The sequence below is a fragment of the Elgaria multicarinata genome, chromosome 6 (genome assembly GCF_023053635.1).
Source record: "Elgaria multicarinata webbii isolate HBS135686 ecotype San Diego chromosome 6, rElgMul1.1.pri, whole genome shotgun sequence".
Lineage (NCBI taxonomy): Eukaryota > Metazoa > Chordata > Lepidosauria > Squamata > Anguidae > Elgaria > Elgaria multicarinata.
In genome coordinates this window covers 56,496,565-56,523,212 of record NC_086176.1, presented here as the reverse complement: position 1 = coordinate 56,523,212, position 26,648 = coordinate 56,496,565, and the positions used below count along the sequence as shown (strand labels likewise).

Here is a 26,648-nt window from a genome sequence, read left to right as displayed (position 1 = left end):
TGGAGTAACCAGGAAAGGATTTTTGTGATCAAGGAAGGACTGTGAGCTCCATTCAGCTCTAGTACTCAGAAGAAATTTCTGGGCTCAGAATTCTTCACTTCTAAGTGAATGTCTTTTGCACAAATCTCTGGCAGATCTAGTCAAACAGACCAACCAACCAACCAACCCTACAATCCTAAAGCCTTCTCACCCCTGACTGATATAGCCACAAGCCCATAATGGACTGTGTGGAAGCTCTCAGGGTAAAGATGTGAAGCTCCTTCTGGATGTAATTAGAGATGCGTATGAAGCGTTTTTAAAAAAACATCACCAACGGCAATGGCACATAGTTTTGAACTGAGTGAGGCTAATTGCATGGCAGAAATGACTTTCTACCTTTGCTAAAGCAACCAGAAAAAAAATAGATCACGACAAAAATCTAGCCCTCCCGAAAGCTGTGCATCCTGCATTTATTCAGTAGGTGGCAGTTAAAAGCTTAGATGAGATTCTCAGTCGCCATTTAGGTACTAATAGCAGCTGAAGCAGCAGCTAAAGCTGGTCCACCACAGAGAGGAGAGAAAGAGGGAAAGAGTGCAACTGGAAGGAGCTGGTCACTCACCAACACCCAAGCATTCACCCCGGCCCAAGCACCCAAAGAGGAAGGGAGGCTGAAGCACAAGCAACCCAAGAAGCATCCGGGAACAGCTGCCAACTGGACAGAAAAGGAGAAGAAAAAGGAGCTGTCATTTACAGCTCGGTAGAAATAAAAACAGCCAGCCCTCAGCCACAATAGAAAAAAGGCTCTATCTCGGCTACTATGACAGGCAAAAACTGAAGCGTATTTTTCAGACTGATTTTCCTCAGGTAAGCCTCTTTCTGTTGTTTTCACTTTTATTTATACATGCTACATACGCATGTTGCATAATGGACAGGACATACATAGTAACAATAATAGAATGCTCTCATTTTTCATCAAATTAAATGAATGTTTGAGTCCCGTCTTCATCTTGGAAAAGGGACGTAAATAATAAATGATTTGAAGAGAAGGCGGGATGAGAAATGTATTTTGGAATGGAAAAGGATGCTGGTGAGAGAACTTGATACCTCAGCATCTTTCAGAAGGTTCAAGAAACATATTTATTATGGGCTAGATTCTGTCCCATGCGCCTTCTCTAGTTCTGAAAAGGAGATTAAAAATCATGGCAAATGTATCTCTCCATATTTAGAACTAAAGAGTTCAGAAAGCGAGCAATTGATAAGTTTCAAACAACTCGTCTCAAACATCTTTAGAGCCAGAAAACTTTAGAAATGGGCTGTTTATTTTGGGCTGGTTTTCCTCTGTTTAATATATTGAATAATTATTAGCTCTCAAATTAATTAAAGGGCTGATAGAAAACTCACAGTTGGAAATCCTTATTTTCTTCCTCATTTTTCCATAATATAGTCAGCAGAATATATTAAGAATTTAAGAATCATATAATGCTTTCTTCATAATTTTGCATGTTTATGCAGTTATTTTGAATGTAAGTGTAGATATTTACACACATGTGCATTTATGTTTGTTTTCCATATATCCACATGGTTTTTATGGTTGTTTCCCCGGATTAAACTTGCTTCATTTTTTAAAAAAGGAACATTGACTGATGTTGACATTTATGCCTGAGAACGTTTCTTCCCCCCCTTCCACCCCGCAAGTAATTTTAAAGCCTTTGCTGCTTTGCAATTTGCTGTGCAAACCTATAAATATATACTCAGAAGGAATCCTTACTGTATTCAGTACAGAGAAAAATATTATAATGATGGTGATCGTTTGGGACCGTCATTCCTCAGATTCTGTAAAATATATAACCCATCACATTATATAAGATCATTAGCACATGTTAGCACACATGGAGCAAGGATCATTGTGATGTACAGATTTCAAGATGATAACTGTATTCAAGATATGAGAAACTGTATTTACACTGAAGGGAGGTAGCTTCAGTGCTGGAAAGGAGGTAAAAGTCCTACCATTATTACATAGAACTTAGCCATACTGGCACCTTCTCCAATACTCCTGCTTAGGGTAAGACTTAGCTCCCCATAAGTTATGAATGTGGCATGATTTGCAAATAAATTTGCCGGGGGAAAACTGGTTTGAGAAACTCTACAGCTGTATGTTCTATGCCCATTAAAAATAATCAATTCCCTAGTCTTTTACCCAACACAACATAATATGAGAAACACAATAATTTGTGGGCATTTATCCAACTTGATTATTTTCCCCAAGCTGGTCACTCTGCCGAACTCTTCCCAATGTTATGAACTATTCCGGATTTCTTGGGGTGGGTGGGTTTGTCATTAATTTTATTTATTTATTTATGAAGTTGTCCCACTTTTCATTGTAAAACAGTCCCAAAGTGAGGATGCCCCTTAATGCCTCTTATTTGAATTTATTTGAGATATAGGCTGTCTTTCAGGGTAGGAGCCCTCCCGAGGTGGCATACAACAGTAAAATCTATATAATAAAAACTTAATGCAGTAATAAAAACAGCAAAAGTTCCAAGAAACAACAAACACCAGTGTAAGATAGAACCTAGAACACAGTTGCAGCTATGGTTGGAGACATTTCTCTCTCTCCCCCCCACCATAATACTAGAACCCAAAGCATAGTTAAACTATGGAATTCACTGCCACAAGATAAGTGATGACCACCAACTTGGAATGCTTCAAAAGGGAGTTAGACAAATTTGTGAAGGATAAGGGTATTGATGGCTATTAGTCCTGATGGCTATATGCTAATTCCAGTATCAGAGGCAGAATGCCTACGTACACCAGTTGCTGGGGGACATGGGTGGGAGAGTGCTGTTGCACTCATGTCCTGCTTGTGGGTTTTCCATGGGAATGCTGGACTAGATGGGCCCTTGGTCTGATCTAGCATGGCTCTTCTTGTGTTCTTAACCCAGTCTGCTAAAACATAATCGGGATAAGCTGACGTGAAAGCCCTCTGCCCCAGACCTGGAGCACAACTGCCGATCAGAGTAGACAGTATTGGGCTTGATTGACAAATGGTCTGACCTGGTATAAGGCTGCCCCACTTCTCCTTTCCGGCACTGGTGGGCCTCTTGATAAGGAACCTGCTTTTTCACTGAAAGTCTGCCTCTTTCTCCTTCTCAAAAATGTATTTCCTTTTCTTGTTCAATGGGGTTGTGGAAATATTATTTAGGGCAGCCTACCCCAACCTGGTGCCCTCCATATGTGTTGGACTCCATATGTGTTGGACATAGGTTGGGAGTGATGGAAATTGCAATACAACAGGTCTGGAGGGCACCACGTTGGAGAAGGCTAATATGGGGCACTACATTTCCATTTCTGGGATTCCATTTCATTCCTTTTTAATCGAGCCTCAGAAAGAGGGGAATGAATGTTCCTGTAGGTTAGAAAAGAGAATCCTGTACATTTCCATGACCACATCTATGCACAGGAGATGCTGTAAGGACATGAAAGGGGCAATCTACCAAGCACCATTGCTGGGTATAACCTCCCTTGAGTTTAATTCAGCAAGCATGACTGTCTTGTGAAAGCACCACTGAAAGAAATAGAGGTTACACAGCAGGACTGCTTGACAGAAGCCTGATGTTGTGGACTAGTTCGAGGGGAGAAAGTTGTCACAGGCACACTAGTCATGGCTACTTGAACGTCAGCACAACAACACCCATGTCTTGCCACCTGGCCTTTTGCAACATCTATGGTAGTCAACTGATTCAGCACGGCAATTCAAATGATTCGGGCCAACATTTTGCCATTTTCTAGCATCCTGATACAGCTTACTTTGGAGGTGCATGAGTGGTCAAAATTTGGATTGCTAGAAATGGTAAAAACTACTAGATGTTTCACCTAAATTGAGCCACAGCTCAATCATTTTCTTCCTTTGTTTCTTTTTAAAAACAACAACAAACCCTCAAACCCTCAAACCCTTGAATGTAGTGTGAAAGGAAACGAGGCAAATCAGAAGTGTGTGCAAGAGTATCATAATGCAAAGGAGGATCCAGGATTTCTTGTACTACTGACTGTACTTAACATCTGGAACAATGCCTCAGTCAGAAGCCAAGGAATAGGAAACATTAGAGAAATTTGGGAAGGGGATGCGAGAACCGGGAACCCATCTTCTAAATTCTTTAACCGAGAGACCAGTCAGCACATTCTTTAAGTTCTTTAATAGGATAGACATTGCATTAAAGCTGCAGGAAGGAGTTTGTGTTAGCGTGACTAGCAAATACTACACCGCTAGCATCCTCCCCCTCTTCTTAAGATGGATGTTCTATAAAGGAACAGCATGGGCAAAACATATCAATTTCCAGATTGCATATAAGGTCTTTTCCTCTAATGTTCAGCAGCTCTGACTAAAAATCAATGCCAGGCAGTAATGAAATTCGCTGAACTGCATGACTGTTTCTCTATTTTTCCTCCTTAAAGTGAACCAGTGGTAAAATTCACTGCACAATTAAAAAAAAGGTTATATTCTTCAAAGGAATCAATTTTGATCAACAGGAGTTAGCAAGGATATTAAATTTCACAGTTTATCACAAGCCTGCCCCCAACTATTCCATTTGAACATGAAGGTGACAAACATATCTAATTTTTTAAAAGAATGAATATTTGCTTGTAGGACAAAAGGAGATGTATTGTTTGTTTGTTTTTATTGATCAAAATATTTATTTATCCCCTGTCTGCCCCGAGGCAACATTCACACCTTGAATATCCATTTAATAAACAGATTTAAAATTAAAATATTTACAGTATTGTCAAGTGCATAAAGTTAAAAATAGACGGAATATAGAAAAAATGTTTCTGAACAAGCTGAATCCCCTTTGAAAATCTCACGACTGTTTAGAAACCTACCAAACTTGAGGGAGTGACCAAACATCATGGTAGCCCAGTGGTTGGTCAAGGAGTACTGATGCTGCACTAGTATCCAAACTAAGAGGGTGTGCTTCTGATCAGTGCAAAGATGGGTGGCCATTAGGAAGTAAGACCAGTGGAGGCTGGTGGCTCCTATTTCACTGGGGTGGTAAATTCGCTCTGGGTTTCAGTCAGAACTCAAAAGGAGCTATCCAAAATGCTGAACTCTTTCCCCCAAATGAGTTCAACACCTGAGATAGCTACTATAGAGTTCTGACTGGCTCTGACTGAAACCCAGATTGGATCTACTTGCCCATTGAAAGAGGAACCATCAGCCTCCACTGAATAAGACATTCCAGGGCTGGCTCTACTATTAAGCCACCACTTCAGGTGGGAGATGCTGGCACTGGCAGGGAGGAAGCATCCAAGCAGAGTAATTATTGAGCAGCACCATGGCAATGGAGGACAGAACGGCATGGGTCACACAGCCTGCCCTGCACCCTCTTAAGAAAGCCTTCTGACCTCCAGCCTTCCCTTTGTGAATTAGGCAAGTGAAACACACTCTACAGTAACCTGCATAGTGAAAAGATGAAAGGCATGGGGACTATGGGATTTCATTCCCTACCATGACCTTTTGCGCTGCCTGCGAGCATGCCCATGTGCAAGCACAGATTCACAGGCTGGGCTCTCTTAATTTGTCAGCAGTGTTAAAAAAAAAGAACTCTTGTTTATTGGTTTCAAAAAATTATCCAGTTCCTTTTTGCCTAGAGTTTTGTTATTGATTTGGATTGTTTTTAAGGTTGAATCCGTTCATTTGTGCAAGTCACCCCGAATGTTCTCAGGTGGAACTAGAAATGCAGGATCTGCATTTTCTATATAACTAAGTAAATATGGGAGGAGTATATGGGCCTCCCAGTTCCCGAAAGGGATGCTTGACCTGCCTGCAGGCAGAAGTGGAGGTGGGAGGGGAAATTGGGCAGTGCTGAGCTCTGTTGGAATCTCTTGTATACATGTCCTGGGATTAGTTCTCTGTAATATAAATGGCCCCATGTTGCTATTCCAAATGTTAGCATTGGGGAAAAGCCATCTCCCAATGCTAAGCTAAGCCCAGTCTCTCCCCAGATCCGCCAGCCTTTAATTATCTAGCGAAAAAAGTGCCACTAGCTGGGAGTAGGGCAAGTGGAGCATGGGGTGTGTGTGTGTGATTTGAATGGCAGGAGGGGAGTGCTGGGGGGGGGAAAAACACCTGTAGGGGCAAATGGAGTGCTGGGGGTGGGAGAACTGCATTTGGGGCACCTAAGGGCTACAGGAGTCCAGGCCTCCACCAATAGGGTCATTTACCAATCCAGCATCATCCTTCTCTAACACTGACCTAGGTAGGAACCATGGTGTGGACTCCTCACACATGGCCTGGGGCTTCAAGTGTTACCAGAGCCACACAGGAAGGGCACCTGATCCAGGGACATCCCACACCACCAAGGAAGCACCAGGAAGGACAACATGGATATTATTTATAGTTTTTTTTTAAAAAAAAGGAATACAGCTAACATAATACCATGTTTAAAAAATCATTTAAGCAGCACAGCATCAAATATCAGCACATAGCAAGAAATAAAATCAAACCAGTCTTAAAGATCTGGGGGAAATAAAGGAGCTTCTCCTGGCCACAACAGGAAGGATGTCAAACTCTGTGCAAGCTGAGCATCCCTCCCCACCAGGCAAGGCTCTTGGACACCTGGATCCAAGAGAGGCAGGACTTGCAATGTGAGGCGTGGATCCAAGTAGGCATGCCTTGAAGCTTGACAGACTTGAAGCTTCCAAAGACTTGAGGCGGATAGGAGAAGGGGCAGCAGCAGCAGCCAAGCAGAGCGCTTAGAGAACAGCACAGAAGTATGAGCGGACGTAACTCTGTGTGCCTCACAGTCTGCCCTGCACCCTCTAAGCTAATCTGCTACCTTCAGGTGCAATAACCATCACCAGTGTTAAAGTAAGCTTCTTAACCGATCCGGTCAGCTTCTGTACTTGGAATGGTGGAGGTACTATCCTATCTTTCACCCCAGGCAGCAAAATGTCTTGGGTTAGCCCTGCCCACTTCATCTTTTATAGTGGAGTGTCTCTGAGGAAAATCCTTACGACTGTTTCTGAGGAAAACCTTAATATTTTATTTCATCAAGATGGGGCAAATGGAAATTCTCTTAAGTACATTGGTCCCAAATTGTGATGGGCTATCTGGTCAAAAGCAGAACCTTGGTGTTGAGAAGACTGCAAAACAACCACCAGTGTAATATAGTCACAGTGCACCACCCACATCATATATACCAGTAGATGTATCTAAAGCTCTAAACACTGTTCAAGAATGAGTTTACAGATTTTTTATTCCATAAATGAAATGACGGATGTGGCTTCCTTGCAATAGAACCCTTAGCTTCTTGCAAGAGAAGAAAACAGCATTGTAACTAGACCACATTTTATTGTTAAAGCAACATGTGATGTATACTGGAAAACCTTTTCTTGATGCGTTTAAACATCAAATGTGATATTTCTTATGGGATCATGTAGGATTTTAATGTGGATCTAAAGATGCCTGGTTTTGATGTTGTCTTAACTGTGGATTTGAATACTTCTTCCTCTGTAATTAAACTTCACTCAGCTGAAATGCAAAGCACCAGAACTGGTTGTTCTCTGGCTATTTAAGCCTTCAAAATAGCAAAATTAATGACTGCTCATTGAAAACATGCCAGTTGCTTCGCTTAATCAGAAACATAACCTTGTGATCAATGAATGATGGACTTGGCTGGGCTCTGCCTCCGTGCCATTTGTATGTGGAAACACAATGTGGCTGTAAAACAAATGCTGCTCTCAATACTTACTGTAAGGTTGTGATGTATTTCACAGAATCAAATAAGAAGATCCTTAACAGACAACCTCATTCATCCCATCCTCCCTGTCCTGCATCTGTAATCCTTACAACTGAGCATCCCAATAAGTTTAAGTCCAGCCCTTCTTCAAACACCTCTAAGGGCCAAACTAGATATGTTGTTAATTGCATGAATGCTACTAATGCATGAATGCAAACAATACTTGGATGATGATGATGACAATGATTGCATTCATGCAGTTGACTTTATGAATGCAATTAGCAGGCACATTTTTGTTATGTAAATTAGCTTGAGAAGCCTTACAATCAAGGAGAAAGGGATGGGGGAATTTATCTCTGCTTGCCACAGTCTGGACAAAACATTGCCTCCTCAAAGCTGCCATTTGCTTTTCAATAGAAGCTTCCATTGAAATGCAAATAAATAGCAGCTCCAGAGAGGCTATTTTTGCCAGGACTTTAGCAGGGAGAGAACCTTGCCTTCCTCACTCCCAACCCTATGATCCCAGCACATAATCACCCACATGTTTAGTTTTTTAACGTTTTTTAATGCTTTATGTGTGTATGTTCTGTGTTTTAAAATTTTAAATTTTGTATACTTGTTTTTATCTCAATTTTAGAATTTCTGTAAACTGCCCAGAGAGCTCTGGCTATGGGGGCGGTATAATAGTGCACATTAATTGCATTCCTACAACTAACTTCATGTCACATCTAGGAAAGGAGATTTCTCGTTAAGTGTCTTGTTGCAACGTTGAGTTATCCTCTTACAGTTCAGGGTTCCTTGTAATGCCAAATCATTGCTCCTTGCCCTATCTTTATCAGAAAGGATGAACTGTTTTTATCCCTCTCCTGAAAGCTGCAAAAGAAATTCAGAACAGTCACCCTGGACCTACCAGGCAGCAGGGCAAAGCAACCTGCTTCAGGCAGCACAATGGGGGAGTGAGGGATAGATACAAGCCTATGCGGCAGAGTCTTGCTATTTACTGTTTTACTCTGTACAGCACCATGTACATTGATGGTGCTATATAAATAAATAATAATAATAATAATAATAATTGCAACAAGACCTTCATTGCACCAGTGCATTTGGTTCATCAATCCCATTGTAACATTTTATACTTATTAAGTTCATTTTGGCTGCAATGTATGTACACTTACATGGGAGTATGGCTCGCTGAACTCATTGGGACTTACTTCTGAGTAAACATGCACAGGATTGCACTATTAGTTTCTTTCTTCCAATTGTCTCAAATTTATTGAAATTATTTTCAATAAATAACGTATTCTATAAAGTATTTGTCATTCCCTCTGGTTCTGTATCTTGTGCATCTGTGATCGTTGATCTTCCAGATCTGTATCAATGAGGAATATATTTAGCAATTAACAAACAAAAAAAGTGACCTCACTTTGCAAAAAAGAGGACAAAAGATAAACATGATTTGTATAACATCTGCATATGCTAATTTATATAGATAGATAATAGATTGATGCAAATCTACAAATAATTACTATAATTTAAATAGAAATACAGTACAACCCAGCTGTATGCCTTCTTCAGTCTGCAGTCCAGCTGCTAACTGTGGGTGGGCAACAGTTGTAATAGCTCTTTATCTTGGACAGGGCTGCCCTTCAAATAGAGGATTGTCCCTGTAAAAGAGGACACCTAGCCAACACTTTTATAATAGTTGCTTCTAGCCCACATTTCCTGAGATTCCATTCATGAAATTGTATCAAAATGGGTCAAAATCCTTGCAGGTTCCAGATATCCTGTATCAGCTATGGCCCCAATATATACTTTATCAAAGGAAAAAAGGTTGGTCTGGCATGACAATTTCTACTCATGTAAAACCATGATAATAGTTAACAACTATTCCATGTTCCATTGGGGGCTTGCCAGTATTATTCGGAGTTTTATATCATTTGATTTAACAGGGGTTAGAATCAAAGTAACAAAACTCATCCCCTTGAGATCTTTATTCTGCTAGTGCCACCATGTGTGAATATGTCTCTTTCTTTAATCCAGGTTCTTTTATAAAGCATGGCCATTTTATGACAATTGTTTTACAACTTGATCTTGCAGCCATTGTAAGCAGCCATGAGAGATTACCATATTATGTCATCTGTTGGCCAAAGGATAGGTTTCTCCCTAAGATACCACACTAGGCACTTTCACAAGCATTTCCTGAACCCTGTCTTCATGGTGCTGCATTGGTAGTGGTTTGCCGCCAAACCCCACGGAATCGCTGCTGCAGGGTGGCAGCGAGCAATCCTCACTATAGGAGGCAATGCGGGCTTTCTGGCAGCCATTCAGAAAGCTTGCCCTTGCCTCTTGGTCTGCTTCCAACAAGCAGTCAGAGATCACCTTCCACCCAGGAACGCCCCTGGAGTGAGGTCAGATGGCAGAAAAGTCCCCGACTTTTCCAAATGTGCAGCTTCACAGGAAAGCCCTGCGGCAGCTGCGAGGTGGCTGCTGCATCGTCCAACCAGTGCAGGGCCACCACACAGCCCCTGCTGGGCTTTTAAACTGCATAGGAAGCCCCCTGGTTTTGAATATTGCCAGCAATTATATCCTCGGCTATCGATTTAAAAATGAGACAAGAGTTAGTAAAATCTCCTAACATGTTAGGTTACAATTCTGTCGTGACTCAAAGTGCACTTCCAGACAGTTCTAATTTTGGAAACTGGCAGAAGCATTATGACACCCACCCCAATTTTCCTTTATAGCACTTAGAGGTATTCTGCCACAAGCTTCCACCTACGTATTGAGATTACTTAGTGAGACTCTTAAAATCTAAAAGCAAAGGCTGGACTGACTATCCTGCCACTTTTAAAAGGGCATCATTGATGCAATAAGACTGTGGGAATGTGCTTTCTTTTAAAGTACTACACTGTCCAAAATCCATTAGGAAATGTCTGTACAAATCTCAAGTAGACTAGCTATTTAGCACCCAGTAGAACAGAATAATCATATAGTTTTAAAATTCCTCCACAGAGTATAATGTAGCTAACGTTGCAGTACTCTGCACTATGTAGCAAGAGATAACCACTTCTGATGTACTCTCTAAGCACTCCTGCAAACAGCTGAAATTCCCACTGCATGATGTCAATTTTCCATCCATTCAGAGTAGCTTTAAAACCATGGGGAAGATTAATACACTCTAATGCTTACTAAACTGCATATGAAATCACCTCTTCTACAAATACCAAGGCAACTAGACCGAAAAAGGGATAACGGGCAAAGCAATGCTAAAGGGGAGGGAAGTGGCAGGTTCCCCCCCCCGCCACCTCCAAAGCCCCATTGCCTCATGCCAGCCAGGCCAGAAACCCCCTACCCCAGTTTCTCTCCTGTTGATCCGAGTTACCATCGGCAGCTTGAGAACAGATAATCCTAAAGACAAACAGGGAAATGGAAGGGTTTGGATCCAGCTGGTCCAAAGCCACTCTCACCCCCAAGAACCTCCAGATGGTAGTAGACTTATGCCTGTGAAGTTTTCTCTGAGCATATCAGGGGTCTTTATGGAAGATATTATCCTGCATCACCACCATCACCACCGATGGAGTACTTCTCCATCAGTGGAGTTCCATCCTAGCTGTCCTTGGACAGCTGTCTGAGGAAGGTTAGGATTGCACAGAAGAGACCTTATTGAAGAAGCTGTAACGTTGAGCAGAAAAGAGTTTTTTAAAATACTGTTTGCTCGGGAAAGAACTCAGAGGAGAATTTTCATTACGTTTCATTAAATCTTGCATCTTATGCTCCACAACTAAATTTGGTGTGACTTGGCTAGGTCTCCGGGACTGTACTTAAAATGATTCAGAAAAGTGTTTTTGAATTATTAATCCTCTTGATTGAAATTCCGCTTGAACATGCAGCTCCTTTACTTCAGAATATAAAAATGGTAAAAGATTCACAGGCCAGAACCTCACATACTCATGTCCATTCACACAGCAAATGCTATGGTTTCCTTATTGTTTTCTAAACCACCTATATCTTTTTAGCCTAGGGATTGGCACAACGAATCCATGATAGATATGCAAGGATCTGTTGTTTTTTCTGTAATGAGAGAAGTGGTACTCTGTGTTTTCTTCTCAGTGCGGGTAGCTCTTTTCTTCAGTGAGTCTTCAACAAGGCTGCAATGTTGAATTGCTTACATTTATAAGACTAATCACTTAAAAATGTTTAATCTAATAAAAATGTGCCCCAAATATTCTAACGACAAATATATTTTACTAATATTTTTTAATACAAAAACATATTAAAAATGGAATTGTTAAACAAACAGGCATTGGCTCTTTACTCCCATGCAGGAAGAAATGCCTAACCTGAGATAATTTCTGCTGTAATGCTACATGTGCATTAGCTAAAATTAAAGTCTGCATCTCAATGTTAAAATATTGTTGTCCATAATCAAATTTAATTGATAGATTAATAATTAAAAGACTAAAACTCATATGATTAAATCAGTAAAAATATCTACGGCTGGACATTCCAAACATGCGAACAGTTTATTGTTTAAACATTACAGAAAATACATGATCAGCCTTTGTCAGGAACCTGAGGATACATCTTTTTTGTAAAGCAGCACAGAATTTTCCATTTCCTCAACATTCTCAGCTGATGTACAGAAGCCCACTTCACCTATGTGCCCTTGGCCAAATGTAGGGATCACAACTACAGTTGAAGAGCCAAAAGCTCCACATGGCACATTTTCTGGCATGAAATAGGGGCTTTGGGGAAAATATAGGCCAGATCTACACCAAGCAGGATATAGCACTTTGAAAGCCATTTGAAAACAGTATATGGAATGTGTCCTGGGTCCCAACAGTTGTCAATACTGTTATAACTGTTATAAATAGGGGTGTGCATGGACCCCCCGCTCTGCTTCACTTCCAGATCTGCGATTTTCGGATCGGGCCGCTTCGCCCCGCCCCCGCTCCGCCCATTTCGGGCACCCCATTCAGACCCCTTTCCATAGCTCCGTCAATTTGCACGTTAGAAACCTCAAACTCGCCACCATGACAGCTTATCCATGTGTCCACATGGATGCCCAGACTCAAGGCAGTCCCTTCATCCCCTGATTTTTGGCAGGGCTCTAACCTCTAACGCACCACCCATAACCCTAAGTCACACCCCTTTCGATAGCTCCGTCAATTTGCACGTTAGAAACCTCAAACTCAGCACCATGATAGCTTATCCACGTGTCCACATGGATGCCAAGTTTCAAGGAAATCCCATCATCCCCTGATTTTTGGGGAATTTTTGAAAATCGGGCACCCCATTCAGACCCCTTTCGATAGCTCCGTCAATTTGCACGTTAGAAACCTCAAACACGCCACCATGAAAGCTTATCCAGGGATACATACACACGCCGAGACTCAAGGAAGTCCCATCATCCCCTGATTTTTGGGGAATTTATGAAAATCCAACACCCATTCACACCCCTTTCCAATAGCTCCGTCAATTTGCACGTTAAAAAAAAACCTCAAACTCACCACCATGACAGGTTATCCAGGGATACATACGCTGCACGCCGAGACTCAAGGCATTCCCATCATCCCCTGTTTTTTGGCAGGGCTTAAACCTGCAGACAGCTCAATGGGGCCATTTCAAAGGAAATCCCAACATGCCATGAATTGGGGAGTAGAGATAAACCTATATGAATCTTCTTCCACACTTGAAAAATGGATTTGGAACTTCCAAAACTCCAAGTGAGCACAGGAAGGACTTCTCCCCTGAGTCAAAGCCAGACACACACAACATCCCTGCAAGGTGGGCAGGGGAGGAGAGAGGGAAGGCAGGCAGGCAGGCAGCAGACATTTCTGGGGGCATAAGGAAGTGAGCCAAGGATAAGCCAGTAATGCATATAAAATGGAATAAATAAATAAATAAAGAAACGAAGGAGGGGTGGAATTAAAAGCAGCAGTGTTGCTGAATAAACAGCAAGAAGAACTTTTTTAAAAAGGTTATATCTGTCTTTTACCAGTAATAGGGGGACGTGCCCGGGGGAGGGGGAAGCAGCTGCCAATTTGACTGGTCCTAGTAGTGACCAGTCTTTTAAGAAGCAATGCTGTCAGTTCAACTCATGAAAGACATTGCTCCACCACTAAGAAGTAAAACGCTCACTTCAACTCATGATAGGCATCACTCCACCACTAAGAGAAGTAGAACTGTCACTTCAACTCATGATAGGCATTGCTCCACCGGGTTACTCTCTTTGGAAGGCTCTGATGGCCTTCCAAGTATAGGAGAGAGTGGGGGCACATCCACAATGAGATGCCCTAGGGGAGCTCATCCCCTTGCACCACATCTTTTCAGTTGTTCCCCAAAGTTAGGGTGGGTAGCAGTGTTCTCTTATTATTGGCTTAGTATATGATTTCAGGTTGTGTTTGTGCATTTGGTGGGGCTACTGTTTTAAATAACACTGGGAAAAGTCCGTTCAGATTAAGAAAGAGAAGTTTCCCAGAATCCCAAGTTACCGATTTTGCCTATCCCCTCCTCCAACTTTGGGATCATGTGATCATGACCGGGAGTTGACTCTGCCCCATAGCAATCGAAAAGGTAATCTTTTTCCCGCCTTTACCCTACTTTTTAAAAAATTCTAGCATGCGACCCGCACCACACAGAGAGCTGAGAGTAGTCTCAAAATGACCCCCATCCACGACTCTCTGAGCACAAGAATTTTCAGAACGATAGCTTAAAAAACAACCCAGTTATCCCCGATTCTTTTCTGCAATGCAATCCAATAGGCGAAAACCGCCGTTTGACCCGCGCTGTCCCTGTTTGTAATGTTCGTTTACCCGATTTTTAAAAAAACATAGCACGCGACCCGCACGACGCAGAGAGCTGAGAGTAGTCTCAAAATGACCCCCATCCACGACTGTCTAAGCACAAGAATTTTCAGAACGATAGCTTCAAAAACAACCCAGTTATCTATGGGTGAAATGTTTTCAAGATGGCGATTGGAGCGCTCCGCGGAAAGAGAAGCGCTCCGAAAATGGCCGCTTCTCTTCACCTTGCTTCTAGGGGTCCGCGGTCCGCTTCTACTCCACCTCTGGGCAAGGCGGAGCAGGCCAGTTCGCTCCTGCTTCTGCACTTCTAATCGGAGTGGAGCACATGCCTAGTTATAAAGCAGTAGTGTAGATCCTACCCCAAAGTATTTACACTGAAAGAACTGAAAAAAGTGTATCTTTTTAGCATCTGTTTCCTAGTCTTTGCAGCCCCACTCATCTGCAGTTCCAGCATTATTGTTTTTAATTAAGACTTTTTTCTGTCCTAGTAACCAGTAATGTTATCACACATACCAAATCAGATTGAGCAAAGCTAATTCAGAGTGAGAGCAGTTCCTGTTCAGCAAGCTTTGTCTCACTCTGAATGAGTTTCACTTGTCCTCAGTGGTACAAACACGCAATCAAATCTGACTGGATGCATGAATGTTCCTAGCATGAAAAAGGCAGAAGAAAAAACTGGGCCAAAGCAACAGCCAATTGGGGGTTGGAAAAGGGCTAACAATGGAGTGAGTGTGTCTACTGCAAAGGTGGGCAGCTTTTGTATGTTGCAGGGGGGCTCATAATGCCAGACAAGAACCTATGGGGATTGCTCCTCTCCCATGTCACTGCCAAATTTGCTGTGGTAGCAGCAAAAAAGTGTGGCAATTCTGAAGGAAACAAGATATGCACTCCAGGAGACTTCTTGGAGTGAGATTCTCCTTCCAAACAAGCTCTGTGCTCACAATGCCTTGTTTTCTTCCAAAATTAATGCTGTTCTGCCACTCTGGCAAATTCGGAGGGAGCAGCATGAGCTGATGGCCTGCAAAAATATGTGGCTGCATGCAGGCCTGAGGGCGAAATGTTGCCCACCTCTGGTCTACCATGTGAATGCCAAGAATATATTTGTTAAGGGCGATGGGTGTGTGTGCAGAGAGTCTACTTAATGTGCATTGGAAGCATTTTTCTTGGTAGTACCTTGCATAAGGAAAACACTAATGTCATGCTCAAAATCACTGAAAGCCGAGTTTTTTTTCATGTGAGCACATTTTGCAAAGAGCACTCACCCACCCACTGACTCACCCATGCCTGTTCCTGCTCAGCACCAGAGCGATAAAATATCCTAAAGATTATCCCAAAAAATGATAAGTTGAACATGCTTCAAAGATTTAATGCTGTACAATTCCATTTTGCATGCAAACCCAAAATCCTGTGCGAAGAATGTAACAGTTTCTCTAAAAAATCAACCTGCTCAGGGACTGTAATTAAACATTTCATTAGAGAAGCTTTCTTTAATCATTATTTGTGCCTGCTTTTGATAATTTTTATATTTTAGCAATTTTTTAAAACTTGGGTGCCATATTTACCCACTACGGCAGCAATTCCTTATCCTTTGGTATCAGGGGGATGTTGGAGAACTCTGCAATGGTTACAAATGAGTTCATGAAGATTCCACAAACAACCTTTTTTCTTTTTCTGAATAACATGGCTTCTGCAGACTTCTTGACCATTTTTTTTAAAACTTTCTGGAATTTTAAGCCAATTTAGTTGTACAAACATACAGGGTGGGAAAAACACTGACCAAAAATGTGTATTTTCTCTCATAAGCTAAAACATAAAAATGCATATATGGGGGAAGAGAGATTTTCACATTTTCCACTTTTTTCCACTTTGAGAGAGGTTTGTGCAAATTCGCATTTGCACACACGCACGCATGTGAATGAACACAAATAGAATGAAATTCTCCTACAAAAAATCTGAAAGATGCCTCACAATCTGTGAAAAGCAGATGGAATAAATTTAACAAAATCTGTACATCTTTAATCAGAACTAATAAAAGCTATTAAAGTACTCATATACTGTACATGACAGAGCTAATGGATCAAGTGCTGAATTTAGGACTGGCAAAAATACTCGTTCTTTCAAGTAAAACAATGCAATTTGTGCTGTGCACATTGAAGCAACATATAGAAAGCTGACAATCCCTTTGACATTGCAGCTTCCAACGTAATTCATAATTGCAAAGACTGTAGGAGTAGAAAAGTCGACTGATCATCCCTTGAAAGGGATCTGATGGGATTAGACCCTCACATCATGGTTAGCCAATGAAGTGGTTTTCAGTTGTATAAGGGCACAATCCTATGCATGTTTAGACAGAAAAAAGCGCTACAACTGCTAACATTCCCAACCAGCTGGGGAATGCTGGAAGTTATAGGACTTTTTTCTGTCTAAACATGCATAGGATTGCACTCTAAATTGACTATTAACCTTGGTAAGTGAATTGGACCTAGAAAGTTACATATCCGTATGTCAGTTTTCCCACTTTATTCTATCATAACGTTGTAAATCTGCTGTACCCAGTCTTAGGCCGTTTCTACACCTGCCTTTTTTCCAGGCATCGTCCCGGGATCATCCCTGTGCGTGCAAATGACACACAGGGGATCCCAGGAGCAGGCAGGGACAATCACTCCATTTTCCTGGGATAATCCTTAGGTGTAGAAAGGGCCATGGTGAGCTTTGGAGATGCATTGTGCCATCTGCCTTGTTCTTTTACTTATAATCATGACCACAACATTGTTAGCCCCCACGGTTGTTCTTGCCTGCTCTGCCTGAACCATAGTCCTAGTAAGCAGCTGTCTCATAGGTTTAGTCAGTGTTATCTTCTTGGGGGAAATGTCTTTCCAACTGCCTCTGGTCTTGTTTCTTCCTGTAAGCTGCATCGTGACATGAACTAGATGCCTACGCTCTCTTTGCCTTCTAGAGTCTTTCTTACACTCTCTTAGCATATTCTCAGCCCACTCATCTTAAAAATACTCCAGGGAATTCACACTTTTATTGGGTATGAGAAACTGTAATGCCATCCCTGTTTCTCCACATTATGTTGAGCTGCAGTCCCACTCAAATGGATCAACCAGGCAGCATGTGGGCATTTAGCTTCCAGCCCAGAATGTCTCCCGCATCAGCTTTTCTTGGGATGGCTAGAGACAGCCATGAGCCACTTTCTTATCTGGAAAGTAGGGATGAGGAGATTACCACCCACCTCCAATGCTGCTATTTTATTTTTCTATGGATTCTCTCTGCATCCTGCTTTTCCTGAATTCTGGCTAATTAGGAGAATTTTTAAAATTAATCACAGCGTTGGAGCATGCACCCCCTGTGCAGTTTCAGTCCCTCTATGCAATTTGCTCGAGTCTTCCCACACCATGTTATCAACATGCATATGTACATGGATCAAGCACTGCAATTAACACACGCTTTACATGGCCATAACTATTACTTTTTGTGTGTTATTTTACTGATGTGCACATGAGCTAATCAGAGGTGCTTTTTGGGCGCTGCTTAACGCACAAAGAACTTTTGCAGTGCTGTCTCAATGTGCAGCAGTAATGGAGAGGTGTGGAAAAAAACAAATGGACTGAAAGAACTCAAACTAGGCCTTCTCTTTTTATTATCTTATTCCTGACTGTTATAGAGTGTAAGGTTCGGTTGCTTGTTTTATCTTTTTAAATTGATTTTAACATTTTTATGCTACCTATTGTATTTTATTGATTGTTTTTATCTTGTTTATCTTGTTTTAACTTTGTATGCCACGTAGGGTATTCTGTACATAGGCAGGGTATAAACTGAAACAACAACAGCAAATTGCACGCTCCCTTATCTTGTACAAATTTCAGGAATATATATGCACTAGGATCTAATGCATCCAATCCACTTCAGTAAGAAGATCAGATAATTCACAACTCCAAAATCTGGGGAGAAATTTAGCTGAGAATTTCAGAAGCAACACTGATGACACGTTTACTAAATACTTCTAGATCAAAGGCAACAGCCTACCCCTTTCCACATCACATGGCATGTTCTTAAAACAGTTATGTAAGATAATGTTGCTTGATAGAAGAGAGCTAATGAATTTCAGCATTCTAAAGCCCTTGTTTGAAGCATGAGCAACATGCAGCTTACAGGCCAGATGTCGCCTCCCTGGCCTTTTTTTGCAACCCTGCCCCCTGTTCCCCATTGCCACCTAATTTGCCTCAGTGGCAACAGCAACAACAAAACATGGCAATTTTGCTGCAAAAACAAGGCATGTGGGGAGTGCTTACTTCTTTAAACAACAACAAAAATGCATGCCCAGAAGACTCTGAAGGGCATGACTTTGCTTTAAAACAGGGTGCCCACTCCCCACACATCTTGCTTTACAGATGGGGAGGGGGGAGTTACTGACACCATGCGGTGATGCTAAATTTCAGCAGCAGATTCTGCAGTGAGGTGGCAGATAGCAGAGATGTGGTCCCTGGTGGATCCAGGGAGGAATTGGCCTTCTGACCCACAGAAGTTGCTTAACCCCTCCTTATTTACAAACCATGCCTGACTTGCAGCAAATGTGTTTACATGTGTTTGGTTTTAAATAGATAACATAAAATCTATTAGTACATGTTTGAAACTATGATAGTATGAACAGTGGAAACACATACATGCCCACTCAGAAGTAAGCCCTGTTGTGTTCAATGGGACTTATTCCCAGGTAAGTCTGTATAGGATTGCTGCCTAAAGGAGATAGTGTGCATATTATAACACACACACACACACACACACACACACACACACACACCTACCTATGCTCATAGGCTGGCTTAGCTATTAGAATCAGACATCCACTATTACAGAATCCACTACCAACAGAACGTGGTAAGCTTGAAAAAACAACCTTTTATCATTCCTATATAGATGCAAATATGATCTAGTTTTGATAAATGGCTCATTTCTCCATGGTAAAATTTGTTTGATGTACTACTGGAAGTAAGAGTTAAGTATATTCACAGAGCTAAGTATATTCAGTCAATAAACAATGTTTCTCGAAATGAAAATAAAAATGGGGAGTAGAGGAGATGGAAAAATGTACAGCGACTTATATTATTCCTAAGGACATTATATTTAGCTGAAGAGAAGAGCAAAAATTTATCCCGTCTGGATCAGATCAAGAGTCTATCTAGGTCGGCATCCCTTTTCCAAGAGTGGTCAGCTAGAAGATTTTGACAAGTCCACACCCAAGATAATGATTGCTCAAGTCCCACCCTGCTCTGCTCCCTGACACAGACCCATCAGGGTTTTGACAAGGAAGCTCTTTCAGCACCCACAAAGAACTTGGGTGGTTTGGTGGATGTTCACCGGGCATGATCACAAAATCCTGTTGGGTTTGTGACCCCACCCTCCTCTTGCCATTTTTTTTTAAAAACTTGCTGATTATAGGTCACTATTAGGGATGTCAGTTTCTCTTTCTCATGCATTTGATTCTCAATAAGTTCTTTCCATCCCAAATATGAAGAAATTTGCAAATTTTGACAATTCTTATTAAAACTGAAATGAAATGAAATTGTCCCCCATCTGCAATGGCGAAATTCAATAGGTACAGCTATTCCCATCAGGGAGAGGACCGTGTTGTACTGGCTAGCCATAGAGCACTTAAAGATGAAGAGTCTGTTTTTTAAAAAATGATATAGCAACCCTAATTCAATGCCACAAAGATGGCTGGATACACAGGGATACAAACCCAGTCATTTAACAATTAAGCCCTAAAAGGCCTGCGCATGGTTGCATGAATCTTTCAGTTTTGGCTTCTCTCACATTTTTAAAATCTTAAGTTCTTTCTGTCCCAGATATGGAGACATTTGTGAACAATCTGAAATGAAATTCTTACCCCTCTCTATCCACCATACTGCCTGGCATACAATATGGGGCACAGAGCCATCCCACAGCACCACCACCTGGCTGTCTTTGGTCTTTCCATCATCACGTGGCCCACAAGGATACCACTCTTAATGGTAGAGAGCAGGAGCAAGGTTCAGGACAATCAACAGGGTCACCCACCCTCCAAAACAATCTATCAGCAGAGCTTCTCACCTAAGGCAACTAAAATGGGTTAAGTTCCCAAAACTGAGCCTATAGCCAGACTGCTATCCTGTCCTAGGGCACTCATATAGTCCTGCTTGCAAAAAAGAAAAGAAAAAAGATATACAACAGTAGCAGAGTTCTCCCCTAGTATGATTATTACCCTATATATTATGAGGTGTTGAAATATTGCACAGCAATGGCTTAGGGCTGGCAGGAATACATTGTTATGAATAAAAACAGGTTCTTTTGTACATCATCTACTATTTCTATAAAACATGAATGGTACACCTGTAGAATATCCATGAATATTTGAAGGGATGATTTCTCTTTCCTGTAATGATGCCTAGTTTTCTCAGTATGAAGTTGGTCAATAATGGCCCCCACATATTTCATGTAGGTCCTGGAATCAAGTTATCACAATAATGTAAAATAATTTACTGATTTGCCTTGGATTGGGACATGGACATTAAAATGGAGGTGCAAGAGTCTTTCTGAGCTGCAGTTTTCACGTAGTACAATAACATACCATGTCATGTTCTTCACATTTCTCTCACCCTGAATGTCTTTTGAACCATTTCCCAACAAATTGTTAATACGTGGTTCATATTTGCCCCCCACAGGTTTTCTTTCCTCGCTGACGATCACATACCTTGAAAAACATGCCTGAACAAAGCAATGATTACAGGGTGGTGGTGTTTGGAGCAGGAGGCGTTGGCAAAAGTTCACTGGTCCTGAGGTTTGTTAAAGGCACGTTCAGAGACAGTTACATCCCTACCATTGAAGACACCTACAGGCAGGTGATCAGCTGTGATAAGAGCATATGCACTTTGCAGATTACCGACACAACAGGGAGTCATCAGTTTCCTGCCATGCAGCGTTTGTCTATTTCCAAAGGACATGCTTTCATTTTGGTCTATTCTGTCACTAGCCGACAGTCCTTGGAGGAACTCAAACCCATCTATGAACAGATATGTCAGATCAAAGGGGATATAGATAGCATTCCAATCATGCTGGTGGGGAATAAGAATGATGAGGATCACAACCGAGAGGTGCAGACTAGCGATGGAGAAGCCATGGCCAAAAAATGGAAGTGTGCCTTTATGGAGACCTCAGCCAAGATGAACCACAATGTGAAGGAGTTGTTCCAAGAGCTGCTGAACTTGGAGAAACGTAGGACTGTGAGTTTACAGATTGATGGCAAAAAAAGCAAGCAACAGAAAAGGAAAGAGAAGCTGAAAGGCAAGTGTGTTGTCATGTGAAAACGGCATTATCCCAGAGCAAGCATCTGTACTCATTCTTCAGACTGTACCAGGTTTCGGACCTATACACAATGGGGAAAAATATGTGAGACTATTTTATTAATAGCTGTTTTGAAAGAAATGTACTAGAATGAAACACAAACAGTTGTGTGAAGTCAAAATACTGCAGCCCTTTCTAGAAGTTATCCTTTTATAAATTAGCCATTAGCAACAACAGAAATAGTTCCAAAGAACCAATAATACCTAATTTCAAGGTCATAGACACTAAAACATTCATTATTACGAACTCCCAGCAGCATCACTATTGTCATGTAAGGACTGGGAGTCAATCATTTCAAGATTTATGTTAATTCTATGTGTAGAATTATGAAAGATGTATTTATCTACAAATATATATTTGGAAGTATAACTATATTTTGGATTAATGTAAAATGGCTTCCCTGGAATGCAAATTTCTCTTCTTCCTTTATGTTGACCTTAATGCTAACCCATGGTTTATTTAACCTATTGTTGAATTTGGGATTGTCATGATGTGCAAACACACTAACAACCATGCTTTGTTAACCATGAACAACCAAGAAGGAGAACTCACATTGGGCCTGTTCAGACAACATGCTAAGCCCTGGTTAGGCTGCTAACCATTTTGTAGCAAATGGTTGGTGAGCATATTTAAACCATGGTTATGTAACCACCATGATTAGGAATGGTTCACACAGGACTTTAAGTCATGGTTCATACAACATGCTAAACCCTGATGTTTAACTCAAAATGCTTCATCACGGTGGCTTAGCATTAGCATGTCTTTCAAACAGGGTCAGTTTGTTGTTGGGTTGTAAACTCTGGGTTGTTTAAACCATGTGTTATTGTTATAGGGTGACCATATGAAAAGGAGGACAAGGCTCCTGTATCTAAACAGCTGTATAGAAAGAGTTCCAGGGTGTTTTTTTAATTTAACCACTCTTATCTACTGCTTCTATAGACTGGTGAAAAATCTCATTAACAGCCCACAGTTCTGGGTTCACATGTAACAATAGGGTGACCATATGAAAAAGGGGATAGGCTTCTGTATCTTTAAAAGTTGTGTAGAAAAAGGAATTTCTGCAGGTGTGATTTGTATGCATGCAGCACCTGGTGAAATTCCTTCTTGACTAGATACAAAAGAGGGCATGGCTCCTGCAGCTTTAACTGTTGTGATGAAGGGGGAATTTCACCAGGTTCTGCATGCATACAAATGACACCTGCTGAAATTCCCCTGAATGCCAGTATTACAGCACTGCAAAGGCATTTGGAATACTGGGAGGGAATGGGTGAAGGATGCAGGAAACAAACAAGCTAGGGATTTAGAAAACAAACCACAGTTTGTCCAATTGCCTGGCAGGCAAATCCTGCATAAGGCAACAAACCATGGGTTAACCGTGGCTCAAATAAGTCATGGTTTTGTAATATGTGAACCATCTCTCCGTGTCTTATACTTACACACATCCCTTACAATGGTGATGAACTAAGTGGAGTGTATCTCACCTTTGTGACTCATATAGCACATCAGGGGAAGTGCTGGCTGTATTCACAGGCCTCAGTAACAAGCAGCTTCAAATATTTTTTTCTGTTCTGTGGAAAACATCATCAGATCTCCTTCCCTTTGCAAGTAGCTCAGTTCAGACATTACTGATTAGCAGCCCAAAATAGCATGAAAATCGGCAGGAATGAAGATGCATGGGGAGAGGGTATATTTTTGACCAAAATGGTAAAATTTTCAGGGCAAATTTCTATAATACTTAACTTGCTATATATTTATTTTTATCTTATAGTACAGAACTATACTAATGATGTTCTATTCCAAAAGGTTTATAGTAGATATGGATATCAGTTGAATTACGGTCATGAACTGTAAGACAGTCCCCCCCCCCTCATTTTTACTCATAGCAAAAGCAGATTAGCTAGGATAAACTGGATATTTTTTCTTAGGGAGCAATCCTATACTTACCCAGAGGCCACGTGAAGGGCCATAGGAAGTGGTACAAGAGAGATGGAGGATTTTCTAGGATTGTAAATTGTGCACAGCGCCTCCATGGACAGAGGAGGCTTTCTGCTGCAGACACTCAGGTGGTAAAGGGAAGCTGATGGATGGGGCAGAGCTACCATGATCATCCCATCTCTCCCTTCTCGAGCATAAATTTTGCATGCTTTAAAATGAATAGGGGCTACAATGGCTTGTAGATCTTGAATGAACTGGTGAAACTGCTGTGAAGAAGTCTGCTTACATTGCCGTATGTGAATCAGAACAGATTTTTAAAAATATTATTCAAGACTATTATTGTGAGGACAATAAGCCACTTTGAAAGAGAACACATTAACGTTTTGGCAAGTGTGTATATGAAAAGCTGGAAAATGCAGTTAAGTGCTCATAAAAATAGCACACATGTTACATTTTAAATGTCACCAAAGAGCCGCTCAGATACATCCTTCACTTTTCAAAACACTTTGCTCTTGACGACATTAATGCTGTGTGAACCATTTAATCGCAGAAGCCCTTTGTGTGAAGACAGAGTGTTGCAGGCAAACAAGTCCCTGCAGGTTAAGGCCGCAGCTCTTTCCCATTTATCTTCCATCCTCCACCTGGAAGTAGAATCAGTTTCCATTTTCTGGATAAGGGAAGCTTAAAGAGGACTGATGCACCAAGGGTGAAGTCAGAAGCCCTTTACCGATGTTTCATCTTGGTAGAACAAATGTGTTTGGGGAGCGAATGGCATCATGGCAGCAGGCTCTAGCCTTGACCTAAACACATTCATTTGAATATCTGAAGAAAGCCTCACTCCTTCTCTTGGCCTTACCACTATCAGAGGAGAGAGGGCCTTCTCAGTGGTCACTCCCAGGCTCTGGAACTCCTGCTGAGGGAGGCTAGGTTGGCCCGATATCTGTTGTCTTTCTGCCATCAGGGAAAAATGTTTTGACTCAGGCAGGCCTTTGCCGTATAAGCTAGGCTGTTGCTGAAGGGTTTTTTGATGGTCTGGGCACTGCTTATGTCTTTTATTGTTGTGTTTTGACTTATGCTTTTCATTTTATTTGTTTTTATGCGTTAATTAAGATTTGTTTTTTTAATCTCCGGGGGGGGGTAGTTAGCCACTTTGGGCACCATTTTTGGCTCCAACACATAGGGACATAGGATACTGATTAGCAGTGACACTTCAGGATTTTAGGCAGGTTTTTTTTCTGACTTACCTGGAAACGCCAGGAATTAAACCTGGGGCTGTCCACATGCAAAGAATGTGCTCTACCACTGAGGCCCTCTTTCATGTGTGGGATCGCTGGTGTGATGGAGCTCTTAGTGTGAGTTGCTATACTTGTTCTCAAGTAGTTAAAATCATGGAGTGGAGGGCAGATGCATGGGGCTGGATCCAGATGTAGTCATGCTTAGAGTAGACTATGTGAAATCAATCGGATTTAAGTTAGTTATGACTAAATTAAGTCCCACTGTTTCAGTGGGTCTACTCTGAGCATGACTAAGTCTGGATCTAATCCATGGTGTCTAATGGCAATGTGCGATACACATGAGCATTAAGGCACCATGCAGGGCATGGACTACTAATGCACACTGCCCTGCTGAAATATCTTTTGAGCTGTTGATACTGTACAACACCTATTTTTTTCTTCTACATCTTAAACCAACCAAACAAACACCCCTTCAGTTTTAAATTGGTTTGAGACAGAGGATAAAGTACAGCCTTCAGCAATATGTATTCATGTGTTAGTGTGTGTGGAGGAAGGCAATTGGGGAGTTAGAACCATGCCTCTATTTTCATCATCAAAATATAACTAAGAGCAACCCTGCAGTATTTATTTATTTATTTATTTATTTACAATATTTAAATACTGCTCCCCTTTCAAAAGACTTTAGAGCAGTATTTTTTTTGCCCCAAAAGAGCCATTCATATACTTCTCTTAAAAATGCACAGCATCCCTAAAGAGGAATCTTGTACAAATCCTTCTTAACGTCATTGCATCTTATAATATATAATGTGAAGAAAGGTTTGCCTAATCCCCAAATGCTGTCAGTAATTGCAACCATAATCCATTTGCACCAACAAAACCTAAAGAATCACATTTCAACATCTAACTGCCCCATTTAAAAGCTATTTCAGTTCATTTTGCACATAAGGCTCTGTCAAAAAAAAGTCATCTCTTGAAAATAACTGTTAAATGTTAAGATCATATCTCTTTTTTCCCCTGTTGATCCCACTCTTGTAACAATATAATAAGCCATGATTGTGTTTTATGGCCTTGCATTTATCAATGCAGGACTAGTATAGAAGCAATATTTATTCCTGGACCGGTAATTCTAAGGAGAATATATTTTATATTATACTCTTCTGTTGTCCTTGTAATTTATAATAGATTTTACATATAAGTATGTTTATCAAAATATTTGTTTTGCTATTATTGGTATAAGGATTTCTTTTTTGATAGATGAAGGAAACTCTTAGGGGAAAAATAGCTATACAGCTTTATTATACTTTGTGGTTTATTTCCAAGTGTGATAGTAATAGGTGCGGGATGTTTAAAAATGTACACAAAAAGGAGTGACTTGTTTAAAATGTTCAAAGCATCTTAGCATCATGGAAGCATAACATGGACAAGTATGCTCTTCACAAAGCATGACTTTTATATACATGTACAAGCTGCTACGCTATATAGTTATCATTCAGGTGTATTTATTGTCGCAGTTTCATTATCTGATATTTTATTCAATAGCAGTTATCATGTAATTTGTGCCTACAAGTTTCTAT

General features: G+C 41.1%; 1 protein-coding gene across 1 annotated transcript; it reads left to right on the top strand.

The window, feature by feature from the left end:
• Positions 1-706: 706 nt before the first annotated feature.
• On the top strand, positions 707-22,768 carry DIRAS2 (DIRAS family GTPase 2). The gene is made up of 2 exons (XM_063129443.1): positions 707-843; positions 21,226-22,768. Exon 2 carries the CDS (start codon positions 21,265-21,267, stop codon positions 21,862-21,864), a length of 600 nt encoding a protein of 199 aa, XP_062985513.1. The 5' UTR covers positions 707-843; positions 21,226-21,264; the 3' UTR covers positions 21,865-22,768.
• Positions 22,769-26,648: the final 3,880 nt, after the last annotated feature.

Excerpts from the sequence above, each read along its gene's own strand:
- DIRAS2 (XM_063129443.1), top strand. The coding sequence starts at position 21,265 with ATGCCTGAACAAAGCAATGATTACAGGGTGGTGGTGTTTGGAGCAGGA.